We start from the raw sequence: 15338 nt of genomic DNA, 5'->3' as shown, positions 1-15338 counted from the left end.
GTTGGTGGTGCAGATCCCCTATAAAAAATGTATAAGAGATAACACAAAGCAGAGCTTATTTTATACTTACAAATTATGAATAAACAGACTAACATAATCAGGACCAACATAATCATAATAAGGATTGGTGACAGTCACTTGGTCTATAATCGCACCTTCTTGGAAACTCAACACATTTTGTGGTGGAACGGTCACATTGAACGCGTCTGCGTCACAGGCAAATAATGGCGATAGTTTGTATAATGCAGTACAAACAAGCACAGGTGTAGAGTGATGTTTGGCTGCTGCTGCTATTAAATGAGATCCACTAACGGATACTAATGCCCCATTGGCCAATACTATATAATGTTTATAACAGTAATCTTATGATCATCAGTATTGTTTACCTGCGTGCGCACCCATGACGACCTTATTGACACGAGGCATGGCAGCAAATATAGCAGAGTCTGCAATAACTGTTGTATCAATACCTGCCTTTGATAATTCCATGGCCATTTTATGTCCTTGATAACTTTATAAAACATGTTAACCTTTGCACATTTCATATCATTATTGTATTTACGAAGGTGCTGTCTCTGCAACAATAACTTGAAATTTCAATTTTTGTGCTGCACGGATTAAAAACTCTTGAACTGTGCGTGATTGACCTGTGGTCATGATCACCTCACTATAGGTTGTGTCAATTATAGAAAAAATAGAGTAGTCATATTTACTTTGCGTGAATAAAATCCAGTGCCTGATCAGCAATACCTTTATAAACAGTATCAAGATCCGCAATGATTTCTTCTGTAATCTCTTGAATAATCAAAGGTTTCAGATGATACGTGTCTCGAATCCTCTTTTCGTTCTCTTCTCTCTTTTTTTCTTTTACTGTAAGTATTGACATATCAGTCAGCAATGTAAACATGGAGGTCTGAGTGGTCAACACAGGTCGTTTCTTGGTTTTTTCTGGTTCTTCTTCAACATCATTCTCATTGTCTGTTTCTTCATCAAGGCTAGAATCATCCGGTGTCACTGTAGCCCGATCATCTCTGCCCTCTGTTTTCAATTCACCTCTTGATACTTCTCTAATCACTTTAAGTACACGTCTTACAATACTTCCAACAGCAAGCTCTATACTAACCATAAGTACTTCATATGAAAAATCGCTTTTTTACATACCATTGGGTTGGGCAGAAGCAAGCCTTTTACCCGTTGATGTCACAATGTCAATAAGAGTATCTACATCACGCCAACGAGACATGGATACCACTTGTCGTAAAATAGTGGCAGTTTCTTTCGCTACAAAAAAGGACCCCACAATTTGTCTATGAGAATTAATAAAACTATCAAAAAAAAAGTTTTCCTTCAATCTCACCTTCTCTTCAGACTATCAATAAACTCCTCAATTTGTGCTTCTACTTGCTGTGGAAGGCTCATTTTATTAAAGAAAAAAAAAAAAAAAAAAGCTTGTTTGTGTGTCTTAAAAAAATCTACCTTTTACGTGACTTTTTTCAGGGAAAGTTACAGTTTCCATTTCAACTTCGACCAAGGCGGTAACTGAATTCGACCAAATTAGGAAGAAATTTTCACCTAAAAACAGCATTAGATTCAACCAAACAACACTATTTCGACTGCACTGCTTCCAGAAAGCAAAACAATACTTGGTGAAAATCGACGACGCATTCGTTCAAGAGTGGAGGTCGCAAGTTCTAAAAACATAGCTCTTTTCCCACTTCCCATTACTTTTGATATGTTTTGTCTTGTTTGGAGAGTGCTCCTCTACAGGATTAAATAAATAAACATAATGCCTTTACTCATAAAAATCAAGCTCATGGTTAATAAAGCCTGTAAATTATGGACACCTAATCGTTCGAGTACGCCGTTACTTACTAAGAAGTATATAGACCGGATACTGTCGTAGTTTGAAGCTCTTAAATTACACCTTTCGTGCCCCACCTGCAATAAAAAGTCTTCGTTAACCTCTTTGGCTCCAAAAGGCACTCGTTTGGACAACATGGATCCGCCTGCTCTAAGTGCATCATGTTCTATAGTTATTGTCAGATATTTATACTTCTTAAGCTTCTCAAGGCAAGGTCAGGTCCTTTAACTAAAAATTGAAAACTCATGAGTGTCTCTACTGCAACAAAACAAATATTCCCATTTGCACAGCACAGCAATGGGGTTAAACAATATAAGGAGCATCCTGATAACTTCTTTGAAAGTGGTAAAAAGAAACGTCGTAGATGCATCCTGATTGGGGACCATAGGAATTCCGTTGTGGATTCTGTTGACGTTAATCCGTCTGCTGCTGCTGCCAGGATGACTGAGCATTTAATGCAGTAAATCAATGGTTCTAAAGTCGCTCATAATACTGTTTACAGTCTCATGAGAAACTAGCATAACTTTTCTCTTCGGCAGGCAGGATTCTAAGTGGAAAGAAATAGCTCAAAAAAGCTTGAGAATACCCAAACCTAATAAGGAGAGAAAAACAGGACAAAAATTTAGATATTTGAGCACCGTTACTGTCACTGGACACTCTTTTAGCTTTTTAAAGAGCATATTGGATAAAGTAGATGAATATCCTCAAATAAAGGTCATTCCCTGGCCATGGCTAATGCTCGTATACAAAAGTCTGAAAATATTGCAAAATATATTATGTCTAAATGATTTCAATATGCTTATCTACTATAATATTCTCTAGAGCTGAATCCAACAGAACAGTTCTAGTCTATTGCTAAAAGCAAAAGCAGAACCCCGTAAGTTTTTGAAAAAAGAGATTCTAATTGGATTTGTGATATTTATAACAGAATAAGATTGAACGATTTTCACAGCTTGGCTTCTCATTCATAGGCTTATTAGGATAGATACAGCAATAAAATAAAAAATGTAATGTTGTGTGGCTTCTGAGGTGGCCAACAATATGCAAACATAGAGGTATCGGTATACCATATTAAAGCCAGCAGCGCAAAACTGTTTAGTGTAAAATAGACTATGTGCAGTAATACAGAAACGCAGAGCTTTGATATTTTATTTTTCAATGTTGTGTAATAGATAAAATATTTTCAATGTACAATAAAGAGACTTTTTTTTTTATTTTTAAAGATTATTTATTTACGAAGACCATTTGAGCGCGGTGTGTTTACCACATCTGTTCGCCCGGACTAGTTCAATATGAAGTAAAATAAAGTGAGGCTAAAAAACCCTTTCGGATCAAAGGTAAAAAAGGTCAATAGAACAGTATTTGGGAAATAGTAACATCATTCGTGCTTTAAGAGCCAATTTAGAAGGAGATGACCATATAGAAGTCTGTTACAAGTGTCTATAGGGTGGTAAAGATGATCCAGTTCAAACAGGATTGAACATCTGGTTGGCCAACGAAGGATCCAAGGGTAACTGTACGACTTGAATGAGGAAGTTTTGTTGGGAGGAGATTTAAAAGAAATGACAAAGGATCTTCAATAGTGCTAGGCATTTGTAGCTAGTTGTGCATGTTGAGACATTGAATTGCGTGCATTTTTGTCAGCGTCTGGCTTGGATGGAGGACAATGAAGTAAACACATATGGGTGTTTTTTTCCAAATTGTTACACATCAGTAATATGTATGGTTTGCCATTGTGCCAGCTTACTAAAGCATGTGGAATTGTCCCACTATAGGCTAGGTAAAATATGACTTTGGCTATTTTTTATTGTATTTTAAGAATTCATGAATTAATTACAATTATAAGAAAACAGGTTTCCTTGCTGCCATAGCATTCAGTTCACCTTGACGCTAAGCGTTAGTCTTCATCAAAATATTAAGTGCGTGCTCCTTCATAACGACATGTTTTCTAAAAATATACATAATTAGTTATTTATTTCTAATGGTGTATAACAAGGAATTCGAATAAAGGCTTCCTAGGCAAAAGAAGTACGATTTACGAACTGTTTTCGGCTCAGTACGCTGCAAAGTCTGTCAATTTGGATGATCATTAGTTCCTGGAACTGGATGTTAGTGTTCATGATCATCCAAATAAAAGTGATCCTTTATCTGCAGTTGCATGAGCCTCTCGACATTCAGAGAGAGCAGCATGAGATAATCCTCAAACTCTTAGGGCATGCTTGTTTTGTTGATCTCTACCATTTCGCAATTTTATCGTATTTGAGATCAAGCTTAAAATTTACCGCCTTGTCACCTTCTTTTAAATTAATACAACTAAGATTTAAACGAGCAAAACCAACAATTGTATCTCACTTTCAACAAGTAGATCATCAACCTCAGAGTTGTCAACGCCGTATACGACCAGCTTGTTCAAAGCGAGCTGCCTTACTTTTCTGAGCTTAACAAGATTGTCCTTGTGCCTTGCTGTTGTTATCTTTGTGGTTTATCTTTACAAAGAAGAGCTTATAATGAATTGCAGAAATTACGTGAGAGAACAGGATAAATTAAGGTATTGTATCCACTCTAGTATTCAGATCATCAAGCAGTTTGATATGATGCGTTTGCCTATATGACATAATCAATTATTTCATCTAACATCCTACCTAAAGCACCAGACGTACCAGTCGAATTTGACATCTTGAAAATGCCATGTGATAGAATAATACAGCAGACGGAATATTTTAATAATTAAGCGTGTCTCGTCAATTGCCGGACGCGGATCATTTACGTACAGTAGCCATCCGATGATTGTCAATATGCAAGCGTAAATAGCTTCTTACATGCTTCCGCTGCTAGCCAAATTTGCAACCGACTTGTCGACTTCTGCCTGTCTGACCGACACTACCCACTGAATGATCCTGCACGATAGTATAATGCTATTATGTACCTGCTTTCTTGTATCTAATGACTTAAGCGCTTCCTTCATCGGGAAGGTTAGATACCTCCCATATTTCAGCAGCTACTAAATACGTATTTGTTTTATTTCTACCTTCTCTTCTGCCCTTTTGAAAATGAATTCTTGTAGTTCTCTCATTTTGACAACAAATTAAGCAGTAAGGTGAACAACTGTAACGTTAATAGCATTAACTACATTCATCGTAAGCAAGTCTCCTATCATGAAAGCGTGGTTAGTCTTCAGTTTAACTGTGAAGTTTCATTCTATTTTGACAATTAATTGACGTCTTTATTAAACTTACAGCAAGTTATAAAAGATGCTACTACTAGTCATCTCCCAGTTAAAACAATAATGATTAACTGGAGCCAGATTGAGGTATCTGATTTTCGCGACATGTTTGGTAAATCAATCAGTCTATCTTTGTATCATTTGGACATGAAGAGAGTACGAGAGAAGCACATGGGATCAAGTGTTAAAGTTATCAATTGTACAATAAAGAATGTAAAGTATATGTAATGATTATTTTGTCAACTTTGATTCTTTTTAGGAAAGAGTTTTCTTTTTCAGCTATTATTATGAGCAAAATGCAATTATGGGTTCATTCTTAGGTAAATCATGTGCCTTTGTTACTAATACCTTATTAAATCATATCATAATTAGTTAAATGCATGCTACTTTGATTACACTAGAAATATTCGTATGGATACAATGATTTATCTTCTTTTATAAGCTGTATCATTGACTATTAACAAGACAATTTGCATGTTCGATTTAGTACAAAAATAACGTTTTTATCAAGAATAGAAAAAAAAAAGGAGGGGAGGCAGATTGTGTTGATAAATCCATTTACCTGAGCTGGTAAGCGATTATACTTTTCAGCAATCTCAAGGATTCGATCGATGATAGCATCATCATTAGCATTCAATATGTCTCCAAATAACTGAGGAGCAATTATGTCAGTGTTTTTACGGACAGTATCACGGTTTTTACCAATCAATAAACCTTTAGCTAATGGTGGCCAGTGAATTGAAGCAATACCTGAGTCTACACAGTAAGGGATCATTTCTCGTTCTTCTTCTCGATGAATCAAATTGTACATATTTTGCATTGAAACAAACTTGGCCCATCCATTCTTATTAGCAATAGCATTAGCTTTCTGAAATTGCCATGCACTCATTGAACTTGCACCAATGTAACGAACTTTGCCAGAGCGAACTACATCATTGAGCGCTTCCTCCACACCTTGAATATTAATAGACCTAGGGGCATCCTTCTCATTGACAATGAAGAAAACTTTGGTGGCAATAACAATACGAGATCTTGGCATATTGAACTTTTTGATAGCTTTGCCCAAAACACGTTCGCTTTCACCATTTGAATAGACATTTGCAGTATCAAAGAAATTAATGCCACATTCATATGCTTTACCAATTAAATTGATAGATTCTTCTTCATCTTTCACCCATGGCATCCATTTAGAAGAGCCATAAGACATACATCCTACACAAAAACGCGATACCTAGGTTTTATTCTCATTAGATTGATTTTTTTTTATTTTATCTTCTTTTTTATCCCTCTCCTTCATACCTTCATACCAGTGTTACCAAGGCGAACATATTCCATCTTCGGGAGAGTATCAATTCCAGATGACATATTAAATTTTCTTTTGTGATAAGAAAGAGCATAATATGAAAAAATGTAATTATATTTATACTTGAAGAAATTCAAAATAAGAAACTGCCGATTCACTTTTATTTCCTTTTAAGACCTGTTTGAACAAATATATCCTTATTTTTTTAGTCTCCAATTGCTTTATACAGTATTATGCGATTAATTTATCTTGGCTTGTTATCGGATAATGTGATTTACTTGCACTATTTTCAGGAATGAATGTCGCATTAATTTCTTGCTTGTGTGTATAAATCACATTGTAAAATATGACATTCCATTCTAAAAACAGTATACAAGTACCACAACAGAGCTTGACGAATAATAAATACAGGATTTTAAACTAAAATTTTATTGGACGAATAAATTCTTATAAGAGATCATGCAGACTGACAAATGAGAATTGATAAAAACACAGAGGCTTTCTGTAAAGATGTTCCTATCATCGTGCATTAATATCTATTCAATTTATCCTATACGCTTGATTGCCATAACAGTAAAATTTTTCTTTCTTTACTCTTATCAAGTACACAAACATGGGTAAGCTGGGGTACTTTTTTTTTTTAATGATTGTTGTCCGTTTTTCATTTCTGTTAATAAATCAGTAAACGCGTTTGTGATTTTACGTATGAATTTTATTTAAACTACGTTGTTGTCAATGTAAATAATATTAACTTCCTTCTATTCTGTCCATATTTTGAAAAGATCAAAGATGAATGCTGAAGATCAAAATACTGAAGAGGTAAATCCAAAAATTAAAATGTTAGTATTTTGGACCTTACTTTTTTTTGTGGGTATACCAGTTTGCTAAACGCATAATCACAATAAAAACAACTATAAAGAACATATGAAAACAAGAATCCCTCAAATCATTACATAGACTCGTGGAAGTTACAAACACAATAGTTACACACACATATCCCTTTGCCAAATACATCTTTTTGAAGCAATTCAATGGCAATAACTCATTTGGTTTACACATGTTTATCAACACCGGTTTTTTATAGAAGTTTTTTTTTTTTTTTTTTTTTTTTTTTTTTTTTTTTTTTTTTTTTTTTTTACATCAAAACTGCGCTATAATGAAAATTGAATAAACCTCTAACAAACTTTCTCATGGTAATTTTTTAACATATTAGCAGATGCTGATCAGAATGAGTTAAAATAGCTCTTAGTTGAACCTTTTTTATTATTTAAGAAAACTTCATTTTTCTTAGGAAGAAAATGGTGCCCTAGGTGTATAAGGTTCTTCAAGGTATTTGACGTCTTCTTCAGTCAATTTGACGTTAAGAGCACCAATCAAATCATACAATTGCTCGATTTTAGTAGGACCAACAATAGGAGCAGTGACAAATGGCTTTGTGTATAACCAAGCTAAGGCAACTTGAGCAGGTGTAGCATCGTATTTTTTAGCTAACTCAGCAACACGATCAATAATCATATCATTGCTTTGGTCTTCAGTATTAGATAGAAAGTTCTTAAAAACAAAGCCTGCTTCGGTACGCTTGCTGCTTCTGTTCTTGCCCACAAGCATACCCATTGCCAAAGGACTCCAAGGAATACCAGCAATACCTGAGTCTACACAGTAAGGGATCATTTCTCGTTCTTCTTCACGGTGAATCAAGTTATATAAGTTCTGCATGCTCACAAATTTAGCCCATCCTCTCTTCTCTGCGATGCTGTTGAGTTTTTGGAATTCCCATGCACTCATTGTACTTGCGCCAATGTAACGAACCTTGCCGGAGCGGACTAAATCATTTAATGCCTCCATAATTTCTTCCATGGGAGTATCCTAAACATGAAAAAAATTAAAGTTTAATTTTTTGATTTATGTAATTGAAGCAGCAGTACTTACTCTATCCAGACGATGAATTTGGTAAAGATCGATATAATCTAAACCAAGACGCTGTAGTGAACCCTCAACGGCATCAAAGATATGTTTGCGAGAAAGACCGCGTTGGTTGACATATTCACTCTTAGCAACAAATTCTGGCTTTCTCATATCATCCCATGATTGTACTTCGTCAGTTGCTAAGTGAAATACTTTTGTAGCTACTACAATACGGCTTCGAGGAGCATTGAGTTCTTTGAGCGCTTTGCCCAAGACCCTTTCACTTTCGCCACAAGAATAAACATTCGCTGTATCAAAAAAGTTGATGCCAGCGGCATAAGCTTTCTTTATATCTTCGATGGCCTCCTTTTCTTCCTTGACCCAAGAACTCCACTTGTTCGAGCCATATTGCATACAACCAAGACAAATACGCGAGACCTGTCATTTAAAAGTATTAGTAAAATGGAAAAGTCTATTTTTTCATGTTCTACCTTCATGCCCGTATTACCAAGGCGCACATATTGCATTTTTGGGAGGCTTTCAAGTACTGAATTAGTAGTAGTAGAAGTCATATCTTGGAGTTTTTGATTTAAAGAGGTTGCCAATAAAGCGATGAAAAAGAAGATAAGCAGAAAATTCAATTGCTATTTATATTATTTGAATTAATCAGCACTTGTATTTTTCGTATATAAAAGTTTTTATCATAGTGCCATCTCTGGATGTTAAACAGCACTTGTCGGTATTCTAAGTGTAAATTTTTATGTTAAATGTAAAATTAAGTAGAATGATTACGTCTTCTGTCTTCTAAATTTGGAAAATGAAGCATAAGGTGCTTACGTTGCATTATCTTGTCTTAAATAAGGAAATTAGGTATATACATTTTTGGCTCAAGGTTATTCATTTTCGCAGTTTATCAGATAGTTGACATAGATATTTTTAAGTACATCTTTATGCCATCAGTTTTTTCTTATGGGTAAATAAAACTAAGAAAGCATAAAATTGTTTATACCAAGCATGTATAAATGGTCTAAATCTCACAAAATATTTTTTTTTCTTTATTCATCAACGAATAATCCAAATTGATCACTACTTTTTATTTAAGAAGCTATACTTAGCATTAATCTTCAAAATGCTTTTAATATTGGCCTATTTAGGGTGTAACTTTTTGAAATCATAGTTAAAGTGACATCTGCAATAGGTATTTATACTGTGATTATAATTACAACTCGAAGTTTTAGTGAATATTCATAGAAACCAATTATACTGGCTTTTAAATAGCCAGACAAAGCATGCACTAGGTGCTCTATGTATATGCTGTTGCTTAATTCATTTGATGAACAAAAACTTCCTATTCTTGTGTACAGTTAAATGATGATATATTTTAATTAAGACAAAGAAATAGCATTTTTTCTTCTTCAATCAGAACACTCAAATTTTTGATCATGAAAATGATTCATGCTTTTATATTTATTTAAGACGATCTATCATGAAGGGAATAGGTTCACGTGCTATATAAAGCTCTTCGAGATATTTAATATCTTCTTCAGTCAACTTGACTTCAAGTGATTTTACTGTATCAATTATTTGAGACTCTTTGCTCAAGCCAACAATAGGTGATGTAACATGCGGTTTAGTAAGCATCCATGCCAAAGCAATCTACACGAAGAAAAAAACATGAGACACAAAAAACGCCAATTTTTTTTTTTTCAATTTATATGGTCACTGAAAACACAGATAATGCAAATTGCTTGATTTTGCATTCCTTTGAAATAGCCTTTCGGATGTGAATCCTTTTCTCAATCAAGCTTGACAGAATAGCTGCCTTTCTGATTATTCATGCCCTGATCAAGTTGGACCATATAAGTACATTTTTCTTGTTTCAAATGTAAAAAGGGGCCCTTATACCATTAGAAATGTTAATGTTTCTAACAGTCTCAATGAAGAAGTAATAGCTGATGGTAATAATCTGGAAATACAAGAAGCTTATAGCGATATTGGCTTTAGATTATCAAACAAGCCTTCTTTTGAAAAGTACAAGAACAATCCCAAGATGTTGAATGGCAGAAAACTTAAATAGAATATGTATATGGCAATGCCATCTCACCCAGCTCGGCTCCTAATAGACAAAATTAAATAAATGTTTTCCAAAGATCTATAATTTAGTTTTTATGAGACTATCTATACATATTGTTACTTGGTTAAATCTAATTTCCTAATTTGGACGGAATAAAGGATAAAATAAGCAGGTGAAGTTGAAATGGAAACTTTGTACTTTTTGTTTTTGTAGAAGTTTTTATTTATTAAATAAATAATATATAAAAAAGTCACATGTCATAGTGAGAGACGTGCTTTTAGTGCAAACTAGATCAAAACTTTTCAAGTATTGTAGAGACAATCTGTTGAGTCGAAAAAGGGGTATTATCAAAAATATAACGCCAGTGGGTGTGCCATATGAAGAGACAGATATAGGGGCTAAGAGTTACCAGTTTAGTATTATCGACAAAGTCAAAATGGCTCAGATGCTGTAAAATCAATCTGATGTCGTCAGGGAAGAACTCCAGATAGGGTGAGAAACGCGAGAGGAGTTCTTGCCATGTTAACCACTTGAAGGGACAGTCGATGATCAAATGATGAAGATCTTCTAATGGGGAGTAACAGAATTTGCAGATAGTGGTGACATGAGGATCAAATCTAGCAACCGTTTCTTGGCAATGTAGTTTGCCATACAAAAACCGGAACCATCAGGTTCTGACTTCAGATAGCATCTTGAAGGACCAAAATCGAGTTCATTTAGAGGGAGACCAGGGAGAGAGTGAACATGGAAGTAAAGGATCAAGTTGAGTTTGGCAGAAATCTTGGGGATGGAAAGAGATCCAGGATGCCGACATAGACAGCTGGGAAATAAAAGGAGTGTCATCAACAAGACCAGAGTCGGGGGATATATTCAAAATCAAAGTCCATGTCATATTGTTTAGAGTAACTGTTCGATTTTGTAAATCACGGAATAAGCGAGCGGAGAGCCTGGAATGTGTTGGGTTGTCAGGTTGCAACATAGACCGAGCTCGTTGTAAAGATCTGTCATAAGTAAAGAAACAGCTTGTCTGAATTTTCGTGCGTTGGCGGTCCCGTAACCAGTGATCTGAAGGAATGTCCGAAAACAGTGCCAGAAGGGGCAGGTTCAGCAACATAGAGGGATTACAGCGAGCATCAGGAGAACGGTTCGGAAGAAAAGCATCCATAGTATCGTAAAGTATAGGCATGATAGATCCAAAGGATACATCGGATGCTGACCGTAATGAACAAAAAAACCAGGAGAGTAGCGAGGCAGTAAGCTTTGTACTTTTAAATATAGCAGGTACTGTTTTGTTGCTTTTTTAGCATCAAATTGATTGGATAAAATTCTTTTGATTTCCAAAATTAGAAATGTCCAAAATATGCTGTTGTATTTTAATTCTCAGGTCCATCCACACCCACTTGAAAAATAAATTTTACAAGAAAACTTTTTTTTCTACAATCATTCAAAAATGGACGGATACCAAGGAACAGCCATTCGTCAACCTCCTGCCATGACTTATTTGTGTGCTGGTATGTAAGAATCCTGGCAATCAATTGTACATGTTAACTGAATTTTTTTATAAATTGTATAGATTGTGGCGCAGAGAATCAGTTAAAGCCAAGAGAACCCATTCGTTGCCAAGATTGTGGACACAGAATTATGTATAAAAAGAGAACAAAGAGAAGTAGGTTAAAGGGAAAAATAACAAGATCTAATCTAACATGCAATCATTAATAGTGGTTCAATTTGAAGCTCGTTAATAAATAAAAACATCCGCATATACACAAACAATTATTTAATAAAGAGAGAGAAAAAAATGTAGATAAAGAATAGAAAAGAGTTGGTTTTTGTTGGTATTTATATAAACTGTCTAAAATGATACAATTTTTGAAACTATAAGAGAGGACCAAATATCCATATATTTTTTTTTGTTTACACATCACGTTCATAAAACAACATGTATGCTTCACTTTGCAATACGTCTTCTAAATCAACTTCTTCAATCACTTCATCACTACATCTCCAAAACTTGGTGGCCGGTCTAGGCTTACTATCTCCAAGAGGACTGCGTACTTCATGACCTGTAGGCAGCTTTTTGCGTCTGTATGTGACAAAGTGGCCCGAGTCATGACTACCATAATGAACAATCACAGCACATAATCTGTATTGAATCGCTCGATTGACGGGCACAATGTAAGAGGGTAAAGCATTTTGAATAGGTCGGTCGGTTTCCTTATTGGACATGAGCGCAATACTCAGCCCGTCCTTTTGACCATGGGTGAAACGATGACCGTTGGCCATGTTGCGAAGGTAAACAAGGCTTGCTCTGCTTGTACGATGTAAGATGGGTGTAGCGGGAGGGGAGCTGAGCGATGTACCAGGATCAGACGTGTTGAGATACCCGTTGGTTGTGAATGGAGCTAAATCAAGGTATTCGGAGAACTGGACTCGGCAGTGGTTCTTTTGAATATTACCCGATGGATGGTATACTGAACGAGAAAGATGCAAACAAAGCGCTTTGGGCGGATTGGCAAACATGGTTTGTTTTGTTATACACGGTGTTTGCGTAGGTATTACTAAAGGAATACCATACTTGTAGAGAGTTAGGATGCAATCTAAAGAAAATGATCTTGTTCTTTACCAGAGAGGCTTCTACATTGTATTGTAATGCATCTTTTAATCTTCTAATGTGTACTTTTAGAACAGCTGCACGCTCTTCATCTTTCCCTTCAACTAAAGCTAGTTCATTCAGGATGGATTTTAAGGTGGCATTTAAAGTGCATTTTCGGCATTGAAAGTCGTTCAATGTGTCAACTTTTGTATATGAATTTAGGCAGTTTTCTAGTGTACAACTTGCCTAGAATATTTCTGTTAGATGTATTTATATTAGTGCCTTTATTTTAATAGGAATTGCTTACAGTTTGGGGTACTGTTAAAGAGACATTATCAAATGTATGGTGTCGAATAGGTGTCTATACAATAAAATATTAATAAAGAAACGTTGTTTTATAAAGGAACTTACAGTATAACCACAATTAGCGCAACTTACTCTAGTAGCCGCTAATCCAGTGAATGGGTTCCTAGGACTACGTCTTCTTGGTCTCAAACTACCACCCTGTGTACAAACTGAGAATGAGCTCCACATGGATGCAGTGGTACCAAATGAAGAAACGGACGAAGTTTCAAAATTATCATTATTGTAATCCTAGATACTCTTACATAAGTTTACAATCCGTATTTCTTTTGCATAATTACATTTTCACCCATTGTGAACTCTTTTACTGTAGCCGCATCTAATAATGAAGTTGCATTTTCTTTGTATTGAATTTCTTCTTCTGAAGTTAATACACTTGATATAATTTGAAATAATTCATGAGCATCCTTTTATAGAAGGTTAGTAAATATAAATAATAACATACTTATTGTTTACCTGTTGATCACGGTTAATCGCTCCACCAAATTTAAGCTCTAAAGCATTTATAAAATCTATGGGTGTAATCGATTTTGATCTTGCAATAGGGCTATTCAATACTATATACAACATACATTAATCTTTCCAGGTCAAAATATTCTATATATCATCTTTACACTCAATAGTTGCATATAAAGCACAAGCAACCGAACTTAAAATAAATTCATTTTGAGGGACTGTGGGTGCTGATTCGTCTCCTTGTTCGTCTACACGTTCCGCCTTTATTTTTTGTATGTTAATATAAGGTTGTATGCATTATTTTTATATGTAATTCTCACAAGATATGAACGTAAGCTAGTCAAGGTAGCAAAAGCCTAGATATTAGATGTTAGTCATTTTCTGTTTTTTTTCTACCCCCCCTCAACTAGTTTCACCTGTAAAACAGCATTCGCAAAACAAAAATTACCAGTGTTTGTTAATCCATAAATATAATTCCCATCTCGTTCTAATGTTCTTTATAATCAATAACACAAGCTTTAAAGAGAAAGCTTTATATTTTACCTTTTTGAATTTTACTTCTGATCCTACGTCTTCTCTTTTTAGATTCGAAACTATTACTTGTTGATAACACATAACTTGAAGCAGCTAAAGCGAATCCAGCTACTGCTGCAATAGTCGGTAGATGATAGTTGGAAGACGCCATTTTCTATATATACATACACACCCAAGGCAAAGAAAGAAAAGGCGAAAGACTTTCTTTCGATAATCTACTTTAAGTAAAAATAAGAACGAAAAGGCGATAAAGAGTGAAAAGATAAAAAAAATAAAAATAATAATAAAAAAGACGGAGTTTAAGATGAGATCGGTCATATTAAAGAGTTTGATGTACACTTGAGGCAAATCAATAATATAACAGTCAGATTGTAAAGAAATTAAAAGCTTTGTTATTCAGAGTCTGATATTCTCTTTAACAATGACAAATAATGTTTCATTAGTATTGATTATTTATAGTTTGGGAGAAAAGTAATTCATGTTGTTGATTTTATACAAGCAAAATGGAAGGAATATACAATAATATTAAATAGTAAAAAAAAGAATGGATTCCTTGGTAATAGGTGCTCTTTTGACCCCCTTAAGTTATTTTATTAAACAAATATCACACTATACGATTTGTCTCAAATAAAAAAAAATTCAAAGACATTTGTTCAATCTGACCAATCAAATCTCGGAGAAGCCTATACAAGTTATGGCTGCATATTCAGGCCGAAACAATATGTCAGCAAAAATTAAAACTCTTTAAAAAAATGATCAACTATATTTTAAGATAATAAAGCTATACACATAGTCACTTTTTACTATTGTATGAATCCATAAAATAGATTAAACTATCTTTGACTTTAAAAATGACTTGTTTATCTACTGGAAATCACTTGATACACTGTTTCCGTTGGGCTTATAAATATTAAAAAAATTAAAAAAAAAAAGAAAAAAAACTAGTAATCAGAAAGTAAATAGTGGTTTAACTTTTTTTTTTTTCTTATAAAAGCTTATCGTACTTTTTACTAGTAAAACAAGATT

The 15338-nt window shown here is 34.5% G+C and overlaps 7 protein-coding genes across 7 annotated transcripts; 1 reads left to right on the top strand and 6 right to left on the bottom strand.

The window, feature by feature from the left end:
* Nucleotides 1-66: 66 nt before the first annotated feature.
* On the bottom strand, nucleotides 67-1243 carry RO3G_12831 (uncharacterized protein; the record flags this gene model as incomplete). Its single annotated transcript, XM_067667415.1, has 5 exons — nucleotides 67-338; nucleotides 387-511; nucleotides 563-667; nucleotides 714-1113; nucleotides 1162-1243. The coding sequence occupies 5 exons, from the start codon at nucleotides 1241-1243 to the stop codon at nucleotides 67-69; spliced, it is 984 nt and encodes a 327-aa protein (XP_067523516.1).
* A 4193-nt stretch (nucleotides 1244-5436) lies between these two features.
* On the bottom strand, nucleotides 5437-6449 carry RO3G_12830 (uncharacterized protein; the record flags this gene model as incomplete). Its single annotated transcript, XM_067667414.1, has 3 exons — nucleotides 5437-5481; nucleotides 5647-6296; nucleotides 6392-6449. The coding sequence occupies 3 exons, from the start codon at nucleotides 6447-6449 to the stop codon at nucleotides 5437-5439; spliced, it is 753 nt and encodes a 250-aa protein (XP_067523515.1).
* Nucleotides 6450-7674: 1225 nt separating this feature from the next.
* Nucleotides 7675-8864, bottom strand: RO3G_12829 (uncharacterized protein; the record flags this gene model as incomplete). The annotated part of the gene is made up of 3 exons (XM_067667413.1): nucleotides 7675-8253; nucleotides 8317-8730; nucleotides 8784-8864. The coding sequence occupies 3 exons, from the start codon at nucleotides 8862-8864 to the stop codon at nucleotides 7675-7677; spliced, it is 1074 nt and encodes a 357-aa protein (XP_067523514.1).
* A 2069-nt stretch (nucleotides 8865-10933) lies between these two features.
* Nucleotides 10934-11209, bottom strand: RO3G_12828 (uncharacterized protein; the record flags this gene model as incomplete). The annotated part of the gene is made up of 1 exon (XM_067667412.1): nucleotides 10934-11209. The coding sequence occupies one exon, from the start codon at nucleotides 11207-11209 to the stop codon at nucleotides 10934-10936; it is 276 nt and encodes a 91-aa protein (XP_067523513.1).
* Nucleotides 11210-11816: 607 nt separating this feature from the next.
* On the top strand, nucleotides 11817-12108 carry RO3G_12827 (uncharacterized protein; the record flags this gene model as incomplete). Its single annotated transcript, XM_067667411.1, has 3 exons — nucleotides 11817-11877; nucleotides 11940-12032; nucleotides 12086-12108. 3 exons carry the CDS (start codon nucleotides 11817-11819, stop codon nucleotides 12106-12108), a joined length of 177 nt encoding a protein of 58 aa, XP_067523512.1.
* A 172-nt stretch (nucleotides 12109-12280) lies between these two features.
* RO3G_12826 (uncharacterized protein) lies at nucleotides 12281-12886 on the bottom strand (the record flags this gene model as incomplete). The annotated part of the gene is made up of 1 exon (XM_067667410.1): nucleotides 12281-12886. One exon carries the CDS (start codon nucleotides 12884-12886, stop codon nucleotides 12281-12283), a length of 606 nt encoding a protein of 201 aa, XP_067523511.1.
* A 362-nt stretch (nucleotides 12887-13248) lies between these two features.
* On the bottom strand, nucleotides 13249-13615 carry RO3G_12825 (uncharacterized protein; the record flags this gene model as incomplete). Its single annotated transcript, XM_067667409.1, has 3 exons — nucleotides 13249-13320; nucleotides 13371-13463; nucleotides 13604-13615. The coding sequence occupies 3 exons, from the start codon at nucleotides 13613-13615 to the stop codon at nucleotides 13249-13251; spliced, it is 177 nt and encodes a 58-aa protein (XP_067523510.1).
* Between the last annotated feature and the right edge of the window lie 1723 nt (nucleotides 13616-15338).

Source organism: Rhizopus delemar, genomic scaffold (assembly GCF_000149305.1).
Source record: "Rhizopus delemar RA 99-880 supercont3.11 genomic scaffold, whole genome shotgun sequence".
In the NCBI taxonomy this organism is placed as follows: domain Eukaryota; kingdom Fungi; phylum Mucoromycota; class Mucoromycetes; order Mucorales; family Rhizopodaceae; genus Rhizopus; species Rhizopus delemar.
The sequence above is the reverse complement of the archived record's forward strand: the minus strand, read 5'-3'. Positions and strand labels throughout refer to the sequence as shown.